Source organism: Crocodylus siamensis, chromosome 2, assembly GCF_052110815.1.
Source record: "Crocodylus siamensis isolate JL-2025a chromosome 2, ASM5211081v1, whole genome shotgun sequence".
Lineage (NCBI taxonomy): Eukaryota > Metazoa > Chordata > Crocodylia > Crocodylidae > Crocodylus > Crocodylus siamensis.
The window spans coordinates 142,778,059-142,797,267 of record NC_143396.1 but is presented as its reverse complement, the minus strand read 5'-3'; the positions used below and the strand labels follow the sequence as shown (position 1 = coordinate 142,797,267).

General features: G+C 41.1%; 1 protein-coding gene across 8 annotated transcripts in view; it reads left to right on the top strand.

The window, feature by feature from the left end:
* WDFY3 (WD repeat and FYVE domain containing 3) overlaps positions 1-19,209 on the top strand; it is a 370,468-nt gene that overhangs the window by 285,917 nt on the left and 65,342 nt on the right. For all 8 annotated transcript variants that reach the window (XM_090036996.1, XM_090037002.1, XM_090036999.1 and 5 more), the window contains 8 exons: positions 1,041-1,140; positions 3,995-4,155; positions 5,251-5,480; positions 6,708-6,817; positions 11,380-11,562; positions 12,502-12,659; positions 14,261-14,338; positions 15,404-15,631. In XM_090036996.1, coding sequence (XP_089893122.1) covers positions 1,041-1,140; positions 3,995-4,155; positions 5,251-5,480; positions 6,708-6,817; positions 11,380-11,562; positions 12,502-12,659; positions 14,261-14,338; positions 15,404-15,631 — 1,248 coding nt within the window. The remainder of the gene's footprint in view (positions 1-1,040; positions 1,141-3,994; positions 4,156-5,250; positions 5,481-6,707; positions 6,818-11,379; positions 11,563-12,501; positions 12,660-14,260; positions 14,339-15,403; positions 15,632-19,209) is intronic.

The following is a 19,209-nucleotide window of genomic DNA, read 5'->3' as shown; positions in this document are numbered from 1 at the left end:
GGCTCTCTGGCACACAGCCAGTCTGGGCTGTGTGTTCACTTCCTGTTCCTGCTGCCCATGAGGTCTCTGGGATATGCAGTCCAAAATTACAGCAGCAGGACTCTACAGGGTTGCTTGTCACTTCCTTGTCCTGTTTCCAGGTGCTTCTGGGATTTGTAGTCCACAGTCGCAGGCAGCAGTAAGTTTGAGTGGGCAAAGGGGTGTTTAACCCCCTTCTCTGGTCCCAGGCTCCAGCTGGGGTTTGCCTGCAGATTGGGCTGGGTCCCCAGCCGGGCTGCTCCACCTTCCCCCTCCCTCCCCGCCCTGCCCTGTTGTCAGCCAGCCCTCAGTGCTGTAGCTAGGGAACAGAGGAGCAGAACCAGCCCTGCTCTCTGGAACAGACAACACAGCCCAGCCCAGGGTTGCAAAACATGTTGGGATGCTGGGGAACTGTGATTTAACTTGAACCAGGAAAGGATTTGGGATAGAAGTTTCATGAACTGATTTGACTCATATCAGTTAAGTCTGATACTACATTCAACCAGGTTTATCTTAAACCAGTTTCGGCCATTTTGAAACTGGTTTATGTGCACTGCGCCTCTGTTCTATTATAGGTTTAAACCAGTTTCTGATCACTTAAACTGGTTTGTGTAACTTCTGTCCCTAACCTAAGAGTGCATATATTTATCATTTTCTGTTATACAGGAAATAACCTAGGAAAATGGGAATTTAATCTATTTGGTGACACTTTAGCATACAGCCTACAGATTAAACTCCATCCTTAAGGCAGGTCAGTTAGAGAACATATGTGTTCCCAGAGTCTCAGAAGTCAGAGATGAGGAAAGAAAGGTCATCCAGTCCTTCTTCTTGTCAATTCAGGGCTATTCCCAGCAGTATGTTTTATAGAAAGGTAGACTTGTTAATTTCTAAATAATTGAAACCTTCCTGAAATTTTTATGCATCTACTAATGTGGACATTTCCATGACCATAATTGTTTAGAAGATGGAATCACTCTGGTTTGCAGCTGAACCCTTTAATATATATTGATTATGTTTTGCAGGCTTCCCCTGAAAGATCAACAAGGACACAACAGAAGGAGTTTCAGACTTATATTTTGGACAGTGTAATGGACCACTTACTTGCAGCTGATGTTTTATTGGGTAATTTACTGTTTTGGTCTAGCTTGTCCATTCACCTTTCATCCTCACTCCGTTATCCTAACTTTTTTCAAAGATATCTTGCGTCCTTTTCCCGTAAAATTTGGGAGTGTTGTGATCTTCTGTATTTTGTCTGTCTTTTTCTTTTTTGATACATGAAGAGATATATTACTGTATCACCAAGGCATATCTCCATCATGCCAAATATGTGAACCTGTAGTAGTTCAAGAGTTGTATATGTGAAGGATGGGTTTTTAATATTATAAATAAAATATATATGTATTGAAAAGAGAGGAAGAGGAAATGGGACTCTTTCATCCCAGAACAATCAATCCTGCTCCTCTTCTCAGTGGAGAATTTGCTACTGCCACAATTTAATTGTGGGTGGGAGTTAGGCTGCTATTAGTCACCTTGATTTCCTTTCCCATATATTATTATTTTATTATGACACGGCACTCAAGAGAACCTACCAGGACTAGTGCTGCTTTGTGTGCTAGGTGATGAACACGTGCACACATGCTGAAAAGCTCGTCATCTGGATGGCAGTCTGAAAAGCTTGATCATGCAGATAATTTGAGGTCGGGTACATGGATGAGCAAGGTGGGAGAGGGGCAAGATATTAGGGTACCTTGTCTAACATCATGCTGGACTGTGGATTTCCCTAGTTCTCACATTGCTATCTATCCCCAGTGTCTCTTCCATAGCGATATTTTTAGGGCTATAGCCTTTTCTTTTAAAACTTAAGGTTACCAAACTTCTTGGGGTACACTCCTCCCTGGTCTTTCCTTCCTTCTCCTGTCTGGCATTAGTTTTCATGTCAGGAGAAACCATGTTTATCACTGTCCCCTACCAACAATTTTTAAATCATAAGGTGCTGCTGTTAAAAATGGCCCCATCCTATTTTCAGTCCACAATCAGTTGTGGACCTGGGTGGCAGCATTGGCTGTGGGCACTGCCAATAGGTTCAGGAGCCCAGACAAAGAACCTGTCACTGGCATCCAGAGCTGATGCCATTGCCTTCCCAGTGTGGTGGAAGCTCCTGCCTAGACCTGTGCCTGGGTTCACAGCTGATGCCACCAGCAGGTTCCAGGTTGGGGCTCCTCCACCATGCTGGAAGGGTGATGGTGTCAACTGTGGGTGCCTCTGGCACTCTGCATTTGGGCTGCTGAACCTACCGGCAGCTGACACTGCCACCAGCCCACTGTGGTGAACTACAGCTCTGGTGAGTTCTGGAAGGAGGATGAGGTGGAAGGGAGAGAGAGAAAAGGGAAGAGACAGAGAGGAGAGGGAGAGAGAGGAAGATGGAGGTGGCCCTTGACAGGCCCCCAAAACTCATTAAATGGTCCTTCAGCTAATATAATTGGCCACCCCTGGGCTATGGGTACTAGTCCCCCTCATCTCTCCCCATCCATTCTTCCTTGATCCTCCCTCCTTCCCTCTGTCCTGCCTGCCCTGTCACCTTCTTGTTTCTTCTGGGGTACTGCACGGCTTTCCTTCTCTGGCAGACTGCGCCTGCCCCAAGCTAAACAATAGTTGGCATATTGGTTAAATGATTAATCATTTAACCTTTCACTTCCCTAATGTACAACTGTTTTTAGGAAGTAGCAGCCAAAAGTTCCCAGCTCTTTACATGTATTTATTATTCGTCTCCAAACTAAAAATCCTTCTCAGATAGTATGTCAACAGATTGTAAAAGTACTTCCTGCTGAGATTCTTTTTTTGTTGGTGGTGAATTCTGTAGCTAAGGAAGAAACACATCCAAGCATTTATTTTTTGACTCTCTTTTTTTTTTTTCTCCTTTTTCCTTTTTTTGTCTATTTTGTCTGTCTTTTGCATACACAAAAGTATCCTAGTTTATGTGTAAAAAGTAGCACTGGAGATTAATAAAGCCCAGTATTTAATAGGTAAAATAGAGATATTATGAGCTTGTCATAAATTTAACTTATTTTTTAAAATAGTAGTAATAGCTATGGGGTCCCCAGGTCTAAATCTTGCAGGTGTGGAAGGAACTCAAGAAAGAAATATCAAGATGCATTATTAATGGATATTGTTGGTCTCCAAAGGAAAGCAATAATAGACTAGCATTGTCCAGTCATAGGTAGAAAGGAATTGCCTTTTACTGGGAATAGGTTTGTAGACTTCTCTATTTCAAAATGGCTCTCTGTAAAAGCTTATCCATAAAAAAAAAAAAAAACACAAAAAAAAACCTGTTGAGGAGTTTGTGGTGAGACAGGTTGCCTGGGATCCTCAGATTTCCTTGATTTCTTTCCATCTAGTTTAAGAATCAGTATTGAATGGATCTGGATAGACCTTGTTGGTATGTGCTAAACAAAGATAAACAAAGCAAAGACCAATTGTCCATACAGATTCTCTTTCACCTATTAGATGAGCTGCAGTAGTAATATTAATCTATGAACTCAAGCTTGAGCAGATGAAATTGTATTTGCCTGACTTCATCCTTTCCTTTTGGGGATATCTTGGTTTGGGGAGGAAACATAGGGAACATGTAAATCCTCTGTTTATGAAATGTTTATGAAAATAGTCTTGCTTTTCCTGTCGTCCAGCAAATACTGAGTCTTCTTTTAATATGCATATTTAGTTTTTCTTCTGTCCATTAGAAATTTCACTTATTAATTTGCCGCAGATGAATTGTGACAATATCTTGTAGACAAAATTTAGCTCTTTTTGTTTGACAGATAATTTTATTTAAATGAATATCGGGTTTTCTCCATATTGTGGAAAGTAGGAAAATTTATCTTCAGGAAGCTTTTGGATGTGCTGAATGTTTTGAAGGGTGAGAGATGTGTGGTTTTGTTGTTTAAATCAAAATGTTTCCTGTTTTGCTTTTCTAACTTAGGTGAAGATGCATCTCTGCCTATTACAACTGGGGGAAATTACCAGGTGTTAGTGAACAATGTGTTTTATTTTACACAACGTGTGGTAGATAAGCTCTGGCAGGGCATGTTCAACAAAGAATCCAAGCTTCTTGTAGACTTCATAATCCAGCTAATTGCACAGGTAACGGCTGTTTTTACTACCCTATCTAGGTATTATATTTCTAAAAGATTGTAAAAGGCACCAAAGCAGAAAATGGGCATTTTTTATGCCTTGGAAACATCCAAACAAATTTTCACTTGCCTAAGGTGTTTTCATTTTGTCATCTCGTAGGGATTCCAAATATGGAAGTGGCAAACCATGTAGTCATAACTGAAGGAACTGCAGTGTCCTAGGGCATTTTTACATGTGTCATGGGGATGGGGTGGGGGCATTAGACCAGCTCCAATTGAAGTGCCAGGAGCGTCTCGTGTATCAGTGTCCCTGCACTTGAAAATGATGGTGGGGTGGTTTATCTAAAGCTCATCAAATGAGCTTTAGTTAAAGTGCTTCCACTGCCATTTTGAAGCGTGGGAACACTGATTCACAAGACACAGAGGCTTACTAGAGAGCAGTAATTCCCACAGTCCAGCAGAATGGATTGAGTCTGCTCAGATGCGCTGTAATTACAGCACATCAGAGAAGCTTCTGGGGTCCTGTATTGGCACCCTTAAGGTTCAGTCTTTCAAAGTCTTATTGCATGGACACAGCACTTGCTGGTTTCAGTACAGAGTGCTTAACTTGCAATTCTCTTGACAGTTTTGCTTAATTAGCTCTTTTTCTTCAGGGAAACCTGGCTTGTTGGTGTTTACGTGTCCTAGATCAGTTTTCTAGTGTGGAACAGTTATGAACAATGCTTACAACCTTCCCTTTTGGGGAAGGTTTCTGTAATAAGTTAAAGGTTCCTGTTCTTCCACGCTTCCCGCACCAAGTTCACTGAGGAGCTTTGCTATTTGAATTTAGAAAAGAGCATTTCAATAAAAGATGGCTATTTATACCAGGTACAGTAAAAAACAAACAAACAACCAAAAGGTTTATCAATTCAGTTGGTGTGTATGTAATTTCCATTCTCAGTGTAAAGGGTAAAGAAGCATTAAAATATATTGGGACAGGTGAGGGTTGTTAATCAGTACCAAGAGTATTTTATTAAGGTAAAGGTTATTGAAAAATCAGTGCAGGTCAGTTTGTATGGAGATTTTATCTGTCATTTTATTTATTTATTTTTTTACTTTTCATCAGTCAAAAAGAAGATCTCAGGGGTTATCGTTGGATGCTATTTATCACTGCCTGAATAGGACCATCTTGTATCAGTTCTCCAGGGCACACAAAACTGTCCCTCAGCAAGTTGCTCTCCTTGATTCTCTAAGGGTCCTTACAGTAAACAGAAACTTAATTCTGGGGCCTGGGAACCATGATCAGGAGTTCATCAGCTGTCTAGCCCATTGCTTGATTAATCTGCATGTAGGAAGGTAAGTGTTACAGAGTAAAATTTGTGCTAGAGTCAGTCTTATGAACTATTTTGCTTTAAAATTAATTATTAGAACACTTTCCTTTTTCTTCCTTATTCGGCTTGGACTCGAACCATTTTGAATAATAGTAGGCAAATTATGGATATTTATTCATAACTTCTGATGTCAATGAAGTGTAAACCAATTGAAAACAGTTCTTCATGAATTGAATTTCATAGGCTGAGGTGTATATTCTCATCTTCTTTTACACAGTTATTTAAAAATATTGGCATACGTGTGTCTTGTTCACCAGGTGCTTCATTAAACCATAACAGTGGACATGTCTACACGTGCCCCTATGGTGCCGTTGTTACTGCACCGTCATTACTACTTCCTTTTGGAAGTACTAAATGACAGCACAGTAACAGCCCATACTGCACCATGCATGCAATGCACGGTTATTTTTATCTGTTATGTCGCCATAGTGATGTGCTATACTGAGGGAGTGTGTTACTAGTGGCATAGCTGCAGCATCACAGTTTTTGCCCGTGGAGGCTGTTGCATATGCACCCACTGTAAACTGCCTTCAAGATAGTGCCATCACATATCAGAAAGCAATGACAATGTGATCATTTTCATATGTAATTGATCATCGAAATAATGTTTCTTAAAATGGAAAGAAGGGTTAGCATTTTTATTTTTTTTTATTGAATCATTTATTGTGTATCATTTTTCACACTTGGGCTTATAACGTTGATTAAATACAATTGGGCTTAAATCAGCCATCCAGAACAGCCAGCATTATCAATCCATTCTCTTTATGCCAGAAGCAACCCTAAATAAGATATTTCAGAGATGTGGAACTGCTTGACAAAATAATATACGATTGTGAAGGTGAAAAGCACCAACTTGAATTTCCTGGATTTTCATTTTCTTTAAAGAAAGAATTTCCTAGTTTATATATTTGGGTTCCAGTGAAGCAGGGAAGTGAGAAGCAGTCTACTGCTTTTCCACTTACGATGTTGTACAAGTGCCATCCCCGTCTCTTTCTTGAGTGAACAGTCTGGCCCCATCACAGAATTGCTGTAGAGATTAAGGCTGTATATCACAGTTTTGGAGGGATCAGAAGTATAGTTCTGATCACATAGTAGTATACCTGAATCCCGTGTGATGTCACAGCAAGATTTGCCACCTCCGATTCAAATCCTGTTGTCTCCTTTTCATTCTAAATTCACTGTATATTTGTAGCAATGTGGATGGGTTTGGACTGGAAGCAGAAGCCAGGATGACAACTTGGCACATTATGATCCCTTCTGACATAGAACCAGATGGAGTCTACAATCAGGATGTTAGTGAAGGTAATAAAAAAGATGGTCACTACTCAGATTTCTGTTAATAAACCTCATTTCCAGAATGTTGTTATTCTCCTTCCTTCTCTCCTCCCTCTCTATCACCAGTCTTTTTTTCACTTTTTCTTTTTTGGGGTATTGGGTAAGCAAATATTTGAATAGTTGAACTGGTAGGCATTATTAAAAATGCAAAACACTACACAAAAATATCGAGGAAGAAGCAATCAGGGTAATTTTACCAATATATCCCATTTACTAATTTATCCCATCTATTACCAGTTTATCCCAGTTCTGAGACATTTTCAATCTTTTTCTGATTAGACAGGTGGTTAGCCTTAGTCTGCAGTAAGTCAGAATAGATTTGCATTTAATAGAGTAACTGAATTGGAGTTGCAAAGGATAAACAGAGATATAAAAACCATTAAAATACCGGTAGTATGTTGTGGCTATTGTTAATATAATGGATTAGCATCTGTGTAAATATGTAATTCTGAGTGCAGACCATACTTGTATGTCGTCAAGATTTTGAAAAGCAGAGGTAAAAATTAATAAGAATTAGTCATAAGGTTCAGTGAAGCAGCAGTTGTCAGTTGCTCAATGGAAACAACCTGCTAACTTGGTCCAGAAGGGGAAACTGAAACTATCATAGATGAGCATTAGCTCAAAGGTTCCTCTAACAATACATGAAGAGTTGAAATGGGAAGACAAGAAGACATGAATTAATTGTTGTAGGACAATAAGTGAACTTGACTTGCCTAGTAAACAGTGGGCCTGGAGAGAGATGCGCCAACCCATTCTTGGTTAGGGATGCCTATTCCTCATCAGTGATCTCCTGTCATCCATGTCTTAGAAGCGACCCTTACAGGAAATGAGTCAAGGAGATGAGCATTTCTAAAGACGATACATGCATACACTAGGTTAAAATCAAGGTTGGCTGTACATATATATTATATTATATCCTTTAGTTGCCGAGTCACATAATACGTTTTATGTTACATGGGACCCCTTCTCTTTCAGGGCAAATAATAGACCAGCTTTATGATACAACTGCATCGTAAAGTAGACTGCCGTCTGTACAGCACTGCCTTGTTTGTTAGAGAAGTTGAAAGGAATGGACTGAATGAGGCAGAGGGATTGTTAGCGGTAAAGAGGATATTTTTATGGTTAAGACCAGCTGCTGGGAATATTTTGCAGTGGCAGGCCGGAATGACCCAGCATAGGTTATAGGTAAACCAGTACTAGGACTGGGCTGCCACTGCTGCTTCTCTCACCACCTGTCTGTGCCATGGCACAGAAAGCTCCCTCCTACCCAGCTGCCCCAGCCTCAGTGTGTTGCAGTGCAGGCAGTGCAGTGCAGTACAGGCAATGTCCTTCCTACCCAATGCCACCAAAACCTAGCTCCACAGGCTGGATCCAGTAGCTACTCAGGCTGGATCCGGCCTGCAAGTTGCTGACCCCGGGTTACAACTTTGGAGAACTGGATTGAAGGCCTATCTTTGAGTTCCTACATAATGGTAGGCAAGTTACTTAAGCCAGCCATTTCATGAGTGATCACTAATTTGTGTGCTGTGCATTTTGTAGAGCAATTGAATATTCAAAGCTGCAATGAAAATTAATGGGATGTGTGCTTTGAACTTGTGTAGTGTTATAGAATTTTGGGTACTCTGAAAAGCAAGGTCCAAGGCATTTCAAATTGCATGCCCAAAATTAGTGGACTCAGCCTTAATTGTTCTTTCACTTAGCTTCCCATCTTTTAAAGGGACATATCACCCCCTCACTTTACAGTAGTGTTATGAAGATAAAATAGTGTTTGCAAACTACTCAGATGTTTCACATCATAGGAAAGCCCTTAATAAAATAGTAACATTGTTTTCTGAGTAGAGTGTAACCAGCGTTTGGTCAGTAATGCATGGGGCCATATTTTTGAGCAAGGAGGGAAAAAATAAAACTATGTACAACTACCCATTAAGGTAGCATTTTCCATCTGGGATGTTGTCAAGTAATTAAAGACTCATCAAACTGCTTATGAGGAGAGGGAGGAAACTAAGGTTGCAGATGCAGTTTTATTTTTAGCATTTCTAAACTTTGAGTGTTTAATTTAGCAACATTTATGTTAAGAGCAGCGTTTCCCAACCGTTTTCATCCCATGGCACACTTACATGGCCTCCCCCACCCCATGGCACACCGGGTAAGCGAGGGTGGGGTGGGGTGGGGGGGAAGTGAGTGACTGAATGTCATGGAGTGGGGAGAGGGGGGATAGCGAGCAGCTGGAAGCGGGTGGCATGGCGTTTGAATCACCGGTTGGAGCCATGGTAGCACCAGGCGGCAGACATGGTTCCAGCCCAAAATGCCGCGGCACACCGGTTGGGAAACACTGGTTTAGATGATGTGATTTTTTTTTTTTTTTTTTGTCCTAAGTTTAAAAAACAAAATCTATCATAGCTATTTTTTGGTTTGCATCATAATAACATCCATGTGGTTTGTCAGCAAAGACTGGAACCCTGAGAAGTAGCACAGTGCTCCTGATGCTTAAGCTGGTAGAGAAACTGCTAAGTAACTAAGTAGCCATTCACTATGTGGGACAAGATTAGAGGGCAATGGAAACCCCTTGCTAGTGGGTTGCCCTTTGCCACTGTTGTTTCCTGATACCAGAAAACTATTGAGACTTGGCAATTTTACATTCTGTTGTGTGCTGTGTTGGGCACAGGTTCTTGTTCTTCTTTCCCCTTTCTCTCTCTTTTCCTAGCTCCCCATCTCCCACCTCCTCATTTCCTCTCCCCAGAAGCTTGGCAATTTCCGCTCATCCCTCCCATTCCTCTAATCCAGGGATGGGCAGAATACAGCCTGTGGCTCAGTGCTCTGCGTGCCTGCTTGCTGCCCCTTCCCCCTGCCTGCCGCAGCTGTTTTGCTGCTCCGCCCACACCCACTGGCACCACATGGTTCCCAGATGCAGTCACTGCTGGGACTGCAGGAGCTGGCCCTGCTGGCCCTGAGGACTGGGGTGGTCACCCACAGTCCTCCACTGCCTCCCTTCTTATCTGCATCGCCCTTGGAGCAGGGAGGCAGGAGCAGTCCCAGGCCAGAAGCCTCCAGAAGCCCCTGCTAGGCAGAGGCTTCCAACTGGGGCTCGAGGTGAGCAGGGCTGGGGGGGCAGAGCCAGGCCAGTCTTGCTGCTGCAGCTGTTTAGTCCTGATGCTGGCTGCCCCTGGCTTCTGTTATCTTTGACAGGCAGCCGGGGCAGATAAATATTAATTCAAAATATGGCCCGCAGTAAATGGCCGGGGCGGGAAGAGGGGGGTGGATTCAGACTGCGGACTGTATTTTGCCCGTCCCTGCACTAAGCTAAATCCTTTTCACATACATTTGAGTTCAGATCACTTAAGGCAGCAGTATCTAACTCATACTGTGCTCCTAAGCCAGATCTAGATCACAGAGCTGCTCACAGGATAGATCCAAGGAATAAACAGTAGCAAGACAAGTGACCATGGGCTAAGCAACCGCTTGCTGTGGCAGTGGTGGCAAGGCAAATGGCCATGGGCCAAGCAGCTCTACAGGGTGAGCAAGGCTATATGGGCACAGCTCTAACTGAGGCCCCTACCAGCAAGGTACTGATGTGGCAACTAAGCTCCAGATTTTATGGCAGGTCCTCACCCTGCTAGTCACAATCCCAAATTTCCTGGCCTGCTAGTAGCCCAGCAGGCCAGATGAAGTAGCTCCACAGGCCACATGTTTGACATTCCTGATTTCAAAATTATTATTTTAAAATGTGAGACCTTTAAACCTGAGCGATTTCTTTCTTGTACCACGTGTACCCTGGAATATCCTTAGGGCACAGAGTGCCCCATCAAGCAGACTAATGATAAGATGTAGAATCAAGGAGGAAAGTATGGCTGATGGCTCAACTTTTGATACACTAGCTTGAAGGGTTTTCATTAATTGGTAGAAAGTAGAGACAACATGTAGAGTATCTCTCTCGAAGAACACTACAGCTCTACAAGTAAAAATAGGAATACTGCCACAGGTTAAAAAAATATAAGCTTGCCCAGTTTTTATGGGAACAAATTTGAAGAGGTTTTAAAAGTATGAAATTAAGTTTTATAGTTAAAATGAATTGGGAGGTTGATTCAGAAAATAAGATTCCTAGCACCAGAGTGACAATAGGGATTTTAAGATCTGAACAACTATCATATTATTTTTCTGTGAATAATCATTTAACAGTCATTGGCTCACTCATCCAACCAGCAAACAAAAACAAAACTGTGCATCTTATTTGAGAATTCATAAACAGAGTTGGAATGGTAACAATTCAGAAGCACTTGATTTTTATTTTCTTTTTTTAATCTATAGAATTTGACAAAAAAAATCAAATATGTGCAAATAATAAATTTTGAGGAAAATGCAGTCTGGTTACATAAGATATTTGCATGTTAGGGGCAGGCATATTTGTAAGATACTTTTTTATTTATGGTGTATGAATACTCTTTACTCGGCTCATAATTGCTTATTATAAAATTGCTGAAATATATATTATTGAGGAAAACTAACTTTGTGTGATCATTTTATTTTTTTAGGTCGCCAGCTTCTTTTAAAAGCCATAAACAGAGTATGGACAGAGCTGATTCACAGTAAGAAACAGGTTTTAGAAGAAGCATTCAAAGTAACACTACCCGTCAATGACCGTGGCCAAGTAGATATAGTGGTAGCAAGATCTTGTATTGAAGAAGCAAGTTTAAAAAGCTGGCAAAATCATTTGGGTAAGCGGATGATGATTTTTCCATTACTAAATTATATCATGTTGATGTGTTATCTTCTATACAGTGGATTGGAGCTTACATATTAGACCTTCAATAATTAACTTGGTGTATGTACACTTATATTACTATGTTCCGCTTTCACAAATCATAGCATATATTCTTCGAACCAAGATAGCTATTGCCCTCATTTTTGATGGCCCTTTACTGACTTCTACTTTTTAAAATCTTTTCTTAATCTGTTTAACATGTACTTTAGTGATATTGTGTAATGTCATGAGGTATAACATCAAATGCTTCAAAAATGTTTTACATCTGTGGAGTTATCTTTGTCAAATGAACATATAGAACACGAAGACTCATTTTCAATATAACTAGGTTGACTGTTATTAATTCTCGTACTATCCTTTATAAGGTAAATAACTATTAATAATAAACTTCCAGAGTAAAACTAGCATTATTAGTATTACTTGTTGGTATGCATCTCCACAATCGTTTTGATTAAAAAGCATATTGGCATATAACCTTTTACAAAAACACTATTAGAGGTCAGAGGTTTAGGTTTTTTTATCAGCAAATTTAGTCTTGTTTACAGCCAGAGGTTTGGTATCAGCAAATTTTCTTTAGTCTGCAGCTGTGACACTCCAACTGTAGTACTGTTCAATTCTCCAGTCTGGTTTAAGTTAGGGCATTAGTAGTAGGGACTACTAACTTCAAAGAAGCAAGGCTGCTAGTACACCAAACCAACGTCATATCATAAAAGCTACCCCAACAATGCAACTTGCATCTCTCAGTGTTTAAACCTGTACTGCCTCTTTGGCTTATGGTTAATGTTTTCCAACTGCATACAAGCTTTGATGGTTACTCTTAAAAAATAGTTCTGGATTTTACATGGCTTTAATTCTATTTAAGAAGTAACCCTGGTGGTCTTTGATATTTTAGTCCATGAGAGAAAATGCATCAGTAGAGGGGAAGCTTTAGTTCCAGCCACGCAGTCCAAGCTTTCCCGGGTCAGCAGTGGATTTGGCCTTTCCAAGCTAACTGGATCAAGGAGAAACCGAAAGGAAAGTGGACTCCACAAACATAATCTTTCCACACAGGTACTTTTAATTGAATTTAATTATGGCATGCAGATACTTGGGAGAAAAATCTGGCAGCCTCTGTTTATACCATATAGGGTAGAGGATCATTCAAAATGTTATTGTTAATTTTTTGTTGTTATTGTGCCTTATGTTCAAACTTGCTCTGTAAGTTCTACTAGAAAGCCCTGTGGGTTATGCTCAAGCATATATGTAATATTAACCAGTGGGCTTTTGTTTTTTCTGTCAGTGGGACTGCTCATATGCTCAAAAGTACACATATACTTAAGTGTTTCTCTAGAATAGATGCTAGAACATTGCTCCAACTTGTAGAACCCCACTGTAAAGTGAAATCAGCCCACAAAGGACAAAGTAGATGTCCCTCTATTTCTGCTTTGTTTTGTTGTGTTTTTAATTAACAATATAGTGATATTTATTTTCTCAGACAAAAATTGTTTAAAAAAAATAATGCTTCTCTACAGTATTTTTTCCCCCCGCAGACCAGTGAAAGATTAGTTTGCAGTATGTTTTAAGACATTTATTTGAATTTGCTGTCCCCTTTGCTGTTGTGGGTAATCGCTACCATACATTCCATATTTATTCGAATGCAAGACAACTCTGAATACAAGACAACTCCCAATAATTAGATTCTATATATGGAAAATGTATAAATTTGTTATAATTTCCCAGGTGTAGAATCTAAGTATCAGAGGTTTGTCTTGAATCCGACTCCTCACTGCTACAGAAGGGAAAGCAATGACTGGGGGGGAAAGTGGGGGATGGTCAGGTGGCCCCCTTGCCCTCTTCCCCACCTACTCTCCCTGTAGCTTTCTTGCCACCTGTACCCTACCAGCTCTCCACAGCCTCTGCCCCTCCCCCTACTCTCCCCAATCTTTGACTCTTCTCCCCCTGCTCCCCCCAGTCTCTGCCTCTTCCCCTTCTGCTCCCCACCCCTTACTGTCAGACACTGCTCAGGCTGCCCTGTCCCAGGTCCCAGAGCAAAGCACATGAAAACTCACCTCTTGTCTGGCCATAAGGTAGTGTCATCGCTGCTGATTGGTTGGGCAGGTAATGTAGCAGTGTTGGCACTGCTGATTGGTGGGCCAAGGGAAGCAGTTTCCATGTGCTCTGTGTCTGAGAGAGATGCCAACCCAAGTCACAGCCTAATTGCACCTGAGCGTAATGGGAAGGTAAGAAGGTGGGCGGGGAGGCAGAAGCTATAGAGGGGAAGTGGAGTGGGTGGCGGGAGGTTGCTTTGTGTCCAACTCTGGCCCCAGCAGCCACCTGCTCCCCCCTCTGCTTTGTATGCAACTATAAGACAAGGGGCTTTTTTCTGCAGGCTGATTGGCAGAGGGACCTTGTGTTATGTTCAGGTAAATATGGTAATGTACTAGAAATATTTTCAAAGTATTTAGAGGTTCTCTTAGGCTGATATCAACATACATGTACTCAAGATTAATTTTCAAAACTAAAAAAATACGATTGCTTTACATGGTTTGAAATGAATATACTTCTAAGACCCTTTTTCATGTCTGAGTTAACAAGGTATTTTATTCATAATTTCCAACAGAAATCTACTGTCATAAAATTGTACCTTGTGTATTTTTTTTTCTTTGTATTAGGAAATTTCCCAGTGGATGTTTACTCACATTGCCGTGGTTCGAGACCTTGTAGATATGCAATATAAAGAGCATCAAGAGGTAAGGTTTAGAGAATTGGCAAGGAATAAGATTTTGTCCTCTTAAAGAGTGACATACTGTATCTAAGATGCTATACTTATAGTAAAAGAAGTCCTCTCCTATGGGGTTTACATGTAAATAGAAAAAGGAGAGAACATAAGGGATGGAAATGTTTGCACAGAGAAATGAAGCATTTTCCCCTTTGATACATGGTTAATAGCAGTCAGGACTGGTTCCCATTCCACTGTCCTTTCCATGGATACATGCTGTCTTGTACTGAAATGTTATGCATCAGGTTTTAAAAAAAATCTTGACTATTTCAGTTTATAAATACGAAGGAAACCTGTTTATTCAGCCCCACCTCCATATCTTGGTAAGTGGAATACATAGTCTGAAATAGTTATCCAGACACTGAATTTTATCATCTAAATTATGTTCATCCATATGATAGATGAATTATAGAATAATTTTATGCTTACAGTGTTCTAATATTTATAATGATCATACTGAAGATGGAGGTCAAAATTATTTATATACAGATGCTTAAAGAATAAATAATCCACAGTAAGGGTGCTTGCAAAACTGAAGCATCCACAAAACACCTAGGCAAATTTTTCCTTTACGTGCATCAGACACCAGTTAAAAAGGTTTTGTTTTTTTTCTTTTGGTCTGAAGTAGACTTTGGGATTTCAGTTTGTGACAGCCCCAAAGAAAAATAATGTGATACATTTAAAAAAATACCCTTGCTTCTCTTGAAATGAAATTACCAACATTTAATTTTTCCTTCTAAACAGATAGGAAATCTATGGTTAGCAGGCTGCTTAACAACTTCTATAAATGTGAGAAATTAGCTTCCTGAAGGAACAAGCACTTGGAATCAATAAGCAATATAACACTGTCAGCTTACTTAATATTTGCATTATATGTATACAGGGGAAGTTCAAAGGAAAGATTCAAAATCATCTAAAATTTCACATTGCTTTATAATTTTGTGCAGCTTAACCACAACTGTTCCACTGACACATGAACTGCTCTCAAAATATTATTCTGACTTGCCTGTAAGCATAAATATCTCTCTATTTACAGCGCCAGCAAAATGCATTAAAATATGTAACAGAAGAGTGGTCTCAAATTGAGTATGAATTGTTACGGGAACGAGGGCTGTGGGGGCCTCCCATTGGCTCTCATCTGGATAAATGGATGTTGGAGATGACAGAGGGCCCCTGTAGAATGAGGAAGAAGATGGTACGAAATGACATGTTTTATATTCAGTATCCTTACATACCAGAAGCCGAACAAGAGACAAATCTGCTGGTAAGTAGACAGTCCTTGTGTTTGTAGTAGTTCTTGGCTTTTATAAGTCTAAAGTGCAGTATTTGTTGGTGTTCTTTAAAAAGGCTCATTACAATGTAGAAATTTGGTTGGTGTTGATGATACCTTATGACTGGAATAGTAAATTGATTACCACTATTGATTTTTATGAAGGATCAAGTGAGTGAAATGGGAGGGGAAACAGCCTTTGGACACAAGTGGCATTATCAGCTTCTGAATCACTGACAGTTCAAAACCAAATATTCTTTACATTTATGGGCCAGCATTTTTCAAACCATAGGCTGCAACCCAAATATGGGTCATAAGAATATATTAAAGGGTCACAAACAAACTTAAAAAATGAATCAGCAAACTTTAAAAATGGATTTAAAAAGAGAAAAATGTGGAAAACTAGCTTTTCCCTTGCAGGCTGTCAGAGTTCAAAAAAGGTTGAGAACCACTGCTCTAACAAGTAAAGCATGAAGTGAGGTACTAGATGCTGCCTGCCACAGTCCAAATTACACTAAACAGCAGGATGATCAGCCTCCTAAGCACCTTTCTGTAACGTGCAAGAAAAACATCTGAATTCACAGGGGGCTTGCTGAGTAACATATGTCTTATTCTGCTAATGCTGAAACATCTTTATTATAGACAACAATTTTCTAACTTGGGAAGTATTGCATACAACCTAGAATGTTCCATAATAGATCTCATCTCAACAGATAAAGGAACTTGTCAGAGAAACAAATGATTGGTCTGGTTCAAGTGATTGTGATTTGATGACTATTGTTATCTGAAAAGAATCAGGCCCTATAAAGCACTGCATGTGGCTGGTGCTTTAAAAGAGAGGTTTCATTTTTGTAAAACTAAAAATGAGCAACCCAAATCACTTGAGGTGGAAGGGGCAGGTGGGGAAGAAGGCAGGATTAAACTGGGAAATGTGAAAAAATGAGAAAACTTAAAACTATTTTGGAATGTATTGCTAGATGGCTAAAAATCCACAATTGAGAAAGAAAGCTGTGCTGGTATGCTTAGAGCAGGGGTGGGCAACCTACAGCCTACAACCCATGAAGAGACTAGATCCAGCCTGCAGCAGCTCAGGCAATCTCCAGCTTGCTGCAGCTCAGGGTAGCAGAGAGGTGTGCTCATGGTTGTACCATCTCCTGGATTCCATCCATTCCCTCCTTATTTTTTGCTGATTGTTGAGGGATATGAAGATTTGCAGCTGTGGCAGGGAGTGGGTAGAAAAGGTTGCCTGGCTTAAGGCTCTTGTTATGTTTATAGCGTAGTTAATGTGCTAATTGTGCTGTAAATTGTGGCATGCCATGCATTTGGCCAGGTTACTACACAGTAAAATGGCAAACCAACCACAAAAATGTCCAGGTGCTTTAATTTGAACATTTGGCATGCAACCCAGCATTTGGGCTGCATAGTGTGGCTTTAAATATCCACACACTGGTAGCAGATGGGCGATTCTAACACAGGGCCATTTAAAGCCATGCTGTACAGCCCAATGGTAGATCTGCAGTATGGACAGCTGGGGATATGGAAACTCTTTGATGACCAGCTTGCATATACCCTGGCACAGAAGCTGGATATGGCGTTGCTCCCTGGTCCCCAGCTGCATATGAGGTTGTTTCCACACCAGGGCATATGCAGGGGGAGTTTTCTTGCCTCTGGGTGCATATGCACTGCAGTGCATGGAGCTGGTCACTGGAGAGCTCCCTGGTCCCTGACTGCATGCACCCCACTTTCATGCTGGGATACCTGCAGCTGGGGACTGGGGAAGGCTAAGTCCCATGCTGCTCATGAACTGGGGATGGGGCGCTCCCCAGATGTTCACACTCTGGCATGGCAGGACACATGATTGTTTGGATGTGGAACAAAATTCCTCCCATTGCGCTCATAAATTAACATCTGGCACGGGACTTACAGGCCTAGTGTATGCAGCTATTGGTTGGTGGGGGTTGTGTAGAGTGACAGAATCATACATAACAATTAGAGAAAGAGGAAGTGGTGCTTATGAACTGGAAACTAGGACTTGTGGAAAATTAAAGGAAGCAAAAGAACACTAGAAGAAATCTGAGTGGCAGAGTTAAGGACTATAAGGAGGTGCTATTGAAGACCAAAAATGTTGCAGCAACGATATCAGTTGGTCATTAGATGGAAATAGTAGAATTGTCACTATTAATGCAGAAATGGCAAAGTTACTCAAGAAATATTTTTCTTCTCTATCTGAAGAAAAGCCATCACATGTAATAAAGCATGTAACGGCAAAATATCTTTCCATTTCAACCATAATTAGAGAGAGGCTATGAAATGGCAGCTATGCAGTTAACCATTTTAAATAGAAAGAACATAGATAACTGGCAAATGAGTTTTAAAAGCCCTGACCAAAGAGCTCTTGTTACCATTACTATTGATTTATTGATTTATTTATTTTTTAAATTGAATCTTCATAGATTTCATACACATTAGGGCTGGAAGGGACCTCAGAAGATCGAGTCCAGCCCCCCACCCGAAGGGCAGGAAGTCAGCTGGGGTCATAGGATCCCAGCAAAATAAGCATCAAATTTACTCTTGAAGGTGTTCAATGTAGGTGCTTAAACCACCTCCGATGACAGGCTGTTCCAGACCTTGGGGGTTCAGACAGTAAAGAAATTCTTCCTTATGTCCAGTCTGAAACGGTCTTGCAGTAGTTTATAACGGTTTGACCTTGTCATCCATTGGGGCACTCTGGTGAACAAATGTTCCCCCAGATACTTATCGGTGGCCATCAGATGACCCCTGAGCCTGCGCATTTCCAGGCTAAAGAACCCCATGGCTCTCAGCCTGTCGTCGTAAGGTCTGTTTTCCTGACCTCTGATCATGTGCGTGGCTCTTCTCTGCACTCTCTCAAGTTTTTCCACATCCTTTTTGAATTGTGGAGCCCAAAACTGGAGGCAGCACACCAAGGCTGAGTACAAGGGGAGAATGACGTCCCGGGATTTGCTTGAGAAGCGTCTATGGATGCAAGCCAGTGTTTTGGTTGCTTTGCTACCCACAGCATCGCATTGCAGGCTCATGTTCATCTTGTGGTTAATAATGACCCCCAAGTCTTTCTTCCGTAGTGCTAGCCAGCATAGCACTGCCAAGCCTGTAAGGATGCTGCAAATTTTTCTTCCCAAGCTGGAGAACCTTGCATTTTTTGGTGTTAAACACCATCAGGTTCTCGTCCGCCCATTTGCTGAGCCTGTCCAGGTCAGCCTGGATCACCCACCTATCTTCTGGTGTGGATGCTTTGCCCCAAAGTTTGGTGTCATCGGTGAACTTGGCCAGTCCACTCCTGACTCCAGTGTCCACATCATTAATGAAGATGTTGAACAGGATGGGTCCAAGGACAGAGCCTTGAGGGACCCCACTGGTCACAGGGCACCACAATGAGTGACTGCCATCAATTACAACCCTCTGGGACCGACCACGGAGCCAATTTTCTAGCCAGTAGATCATGGTGGACCCAAGGCCACAATTGGCCAGTTTTGCCAAGAAGTGATCGTGGGATACCAGATCGAAGGCTTTTTTGACGTCAAGATATATGACAT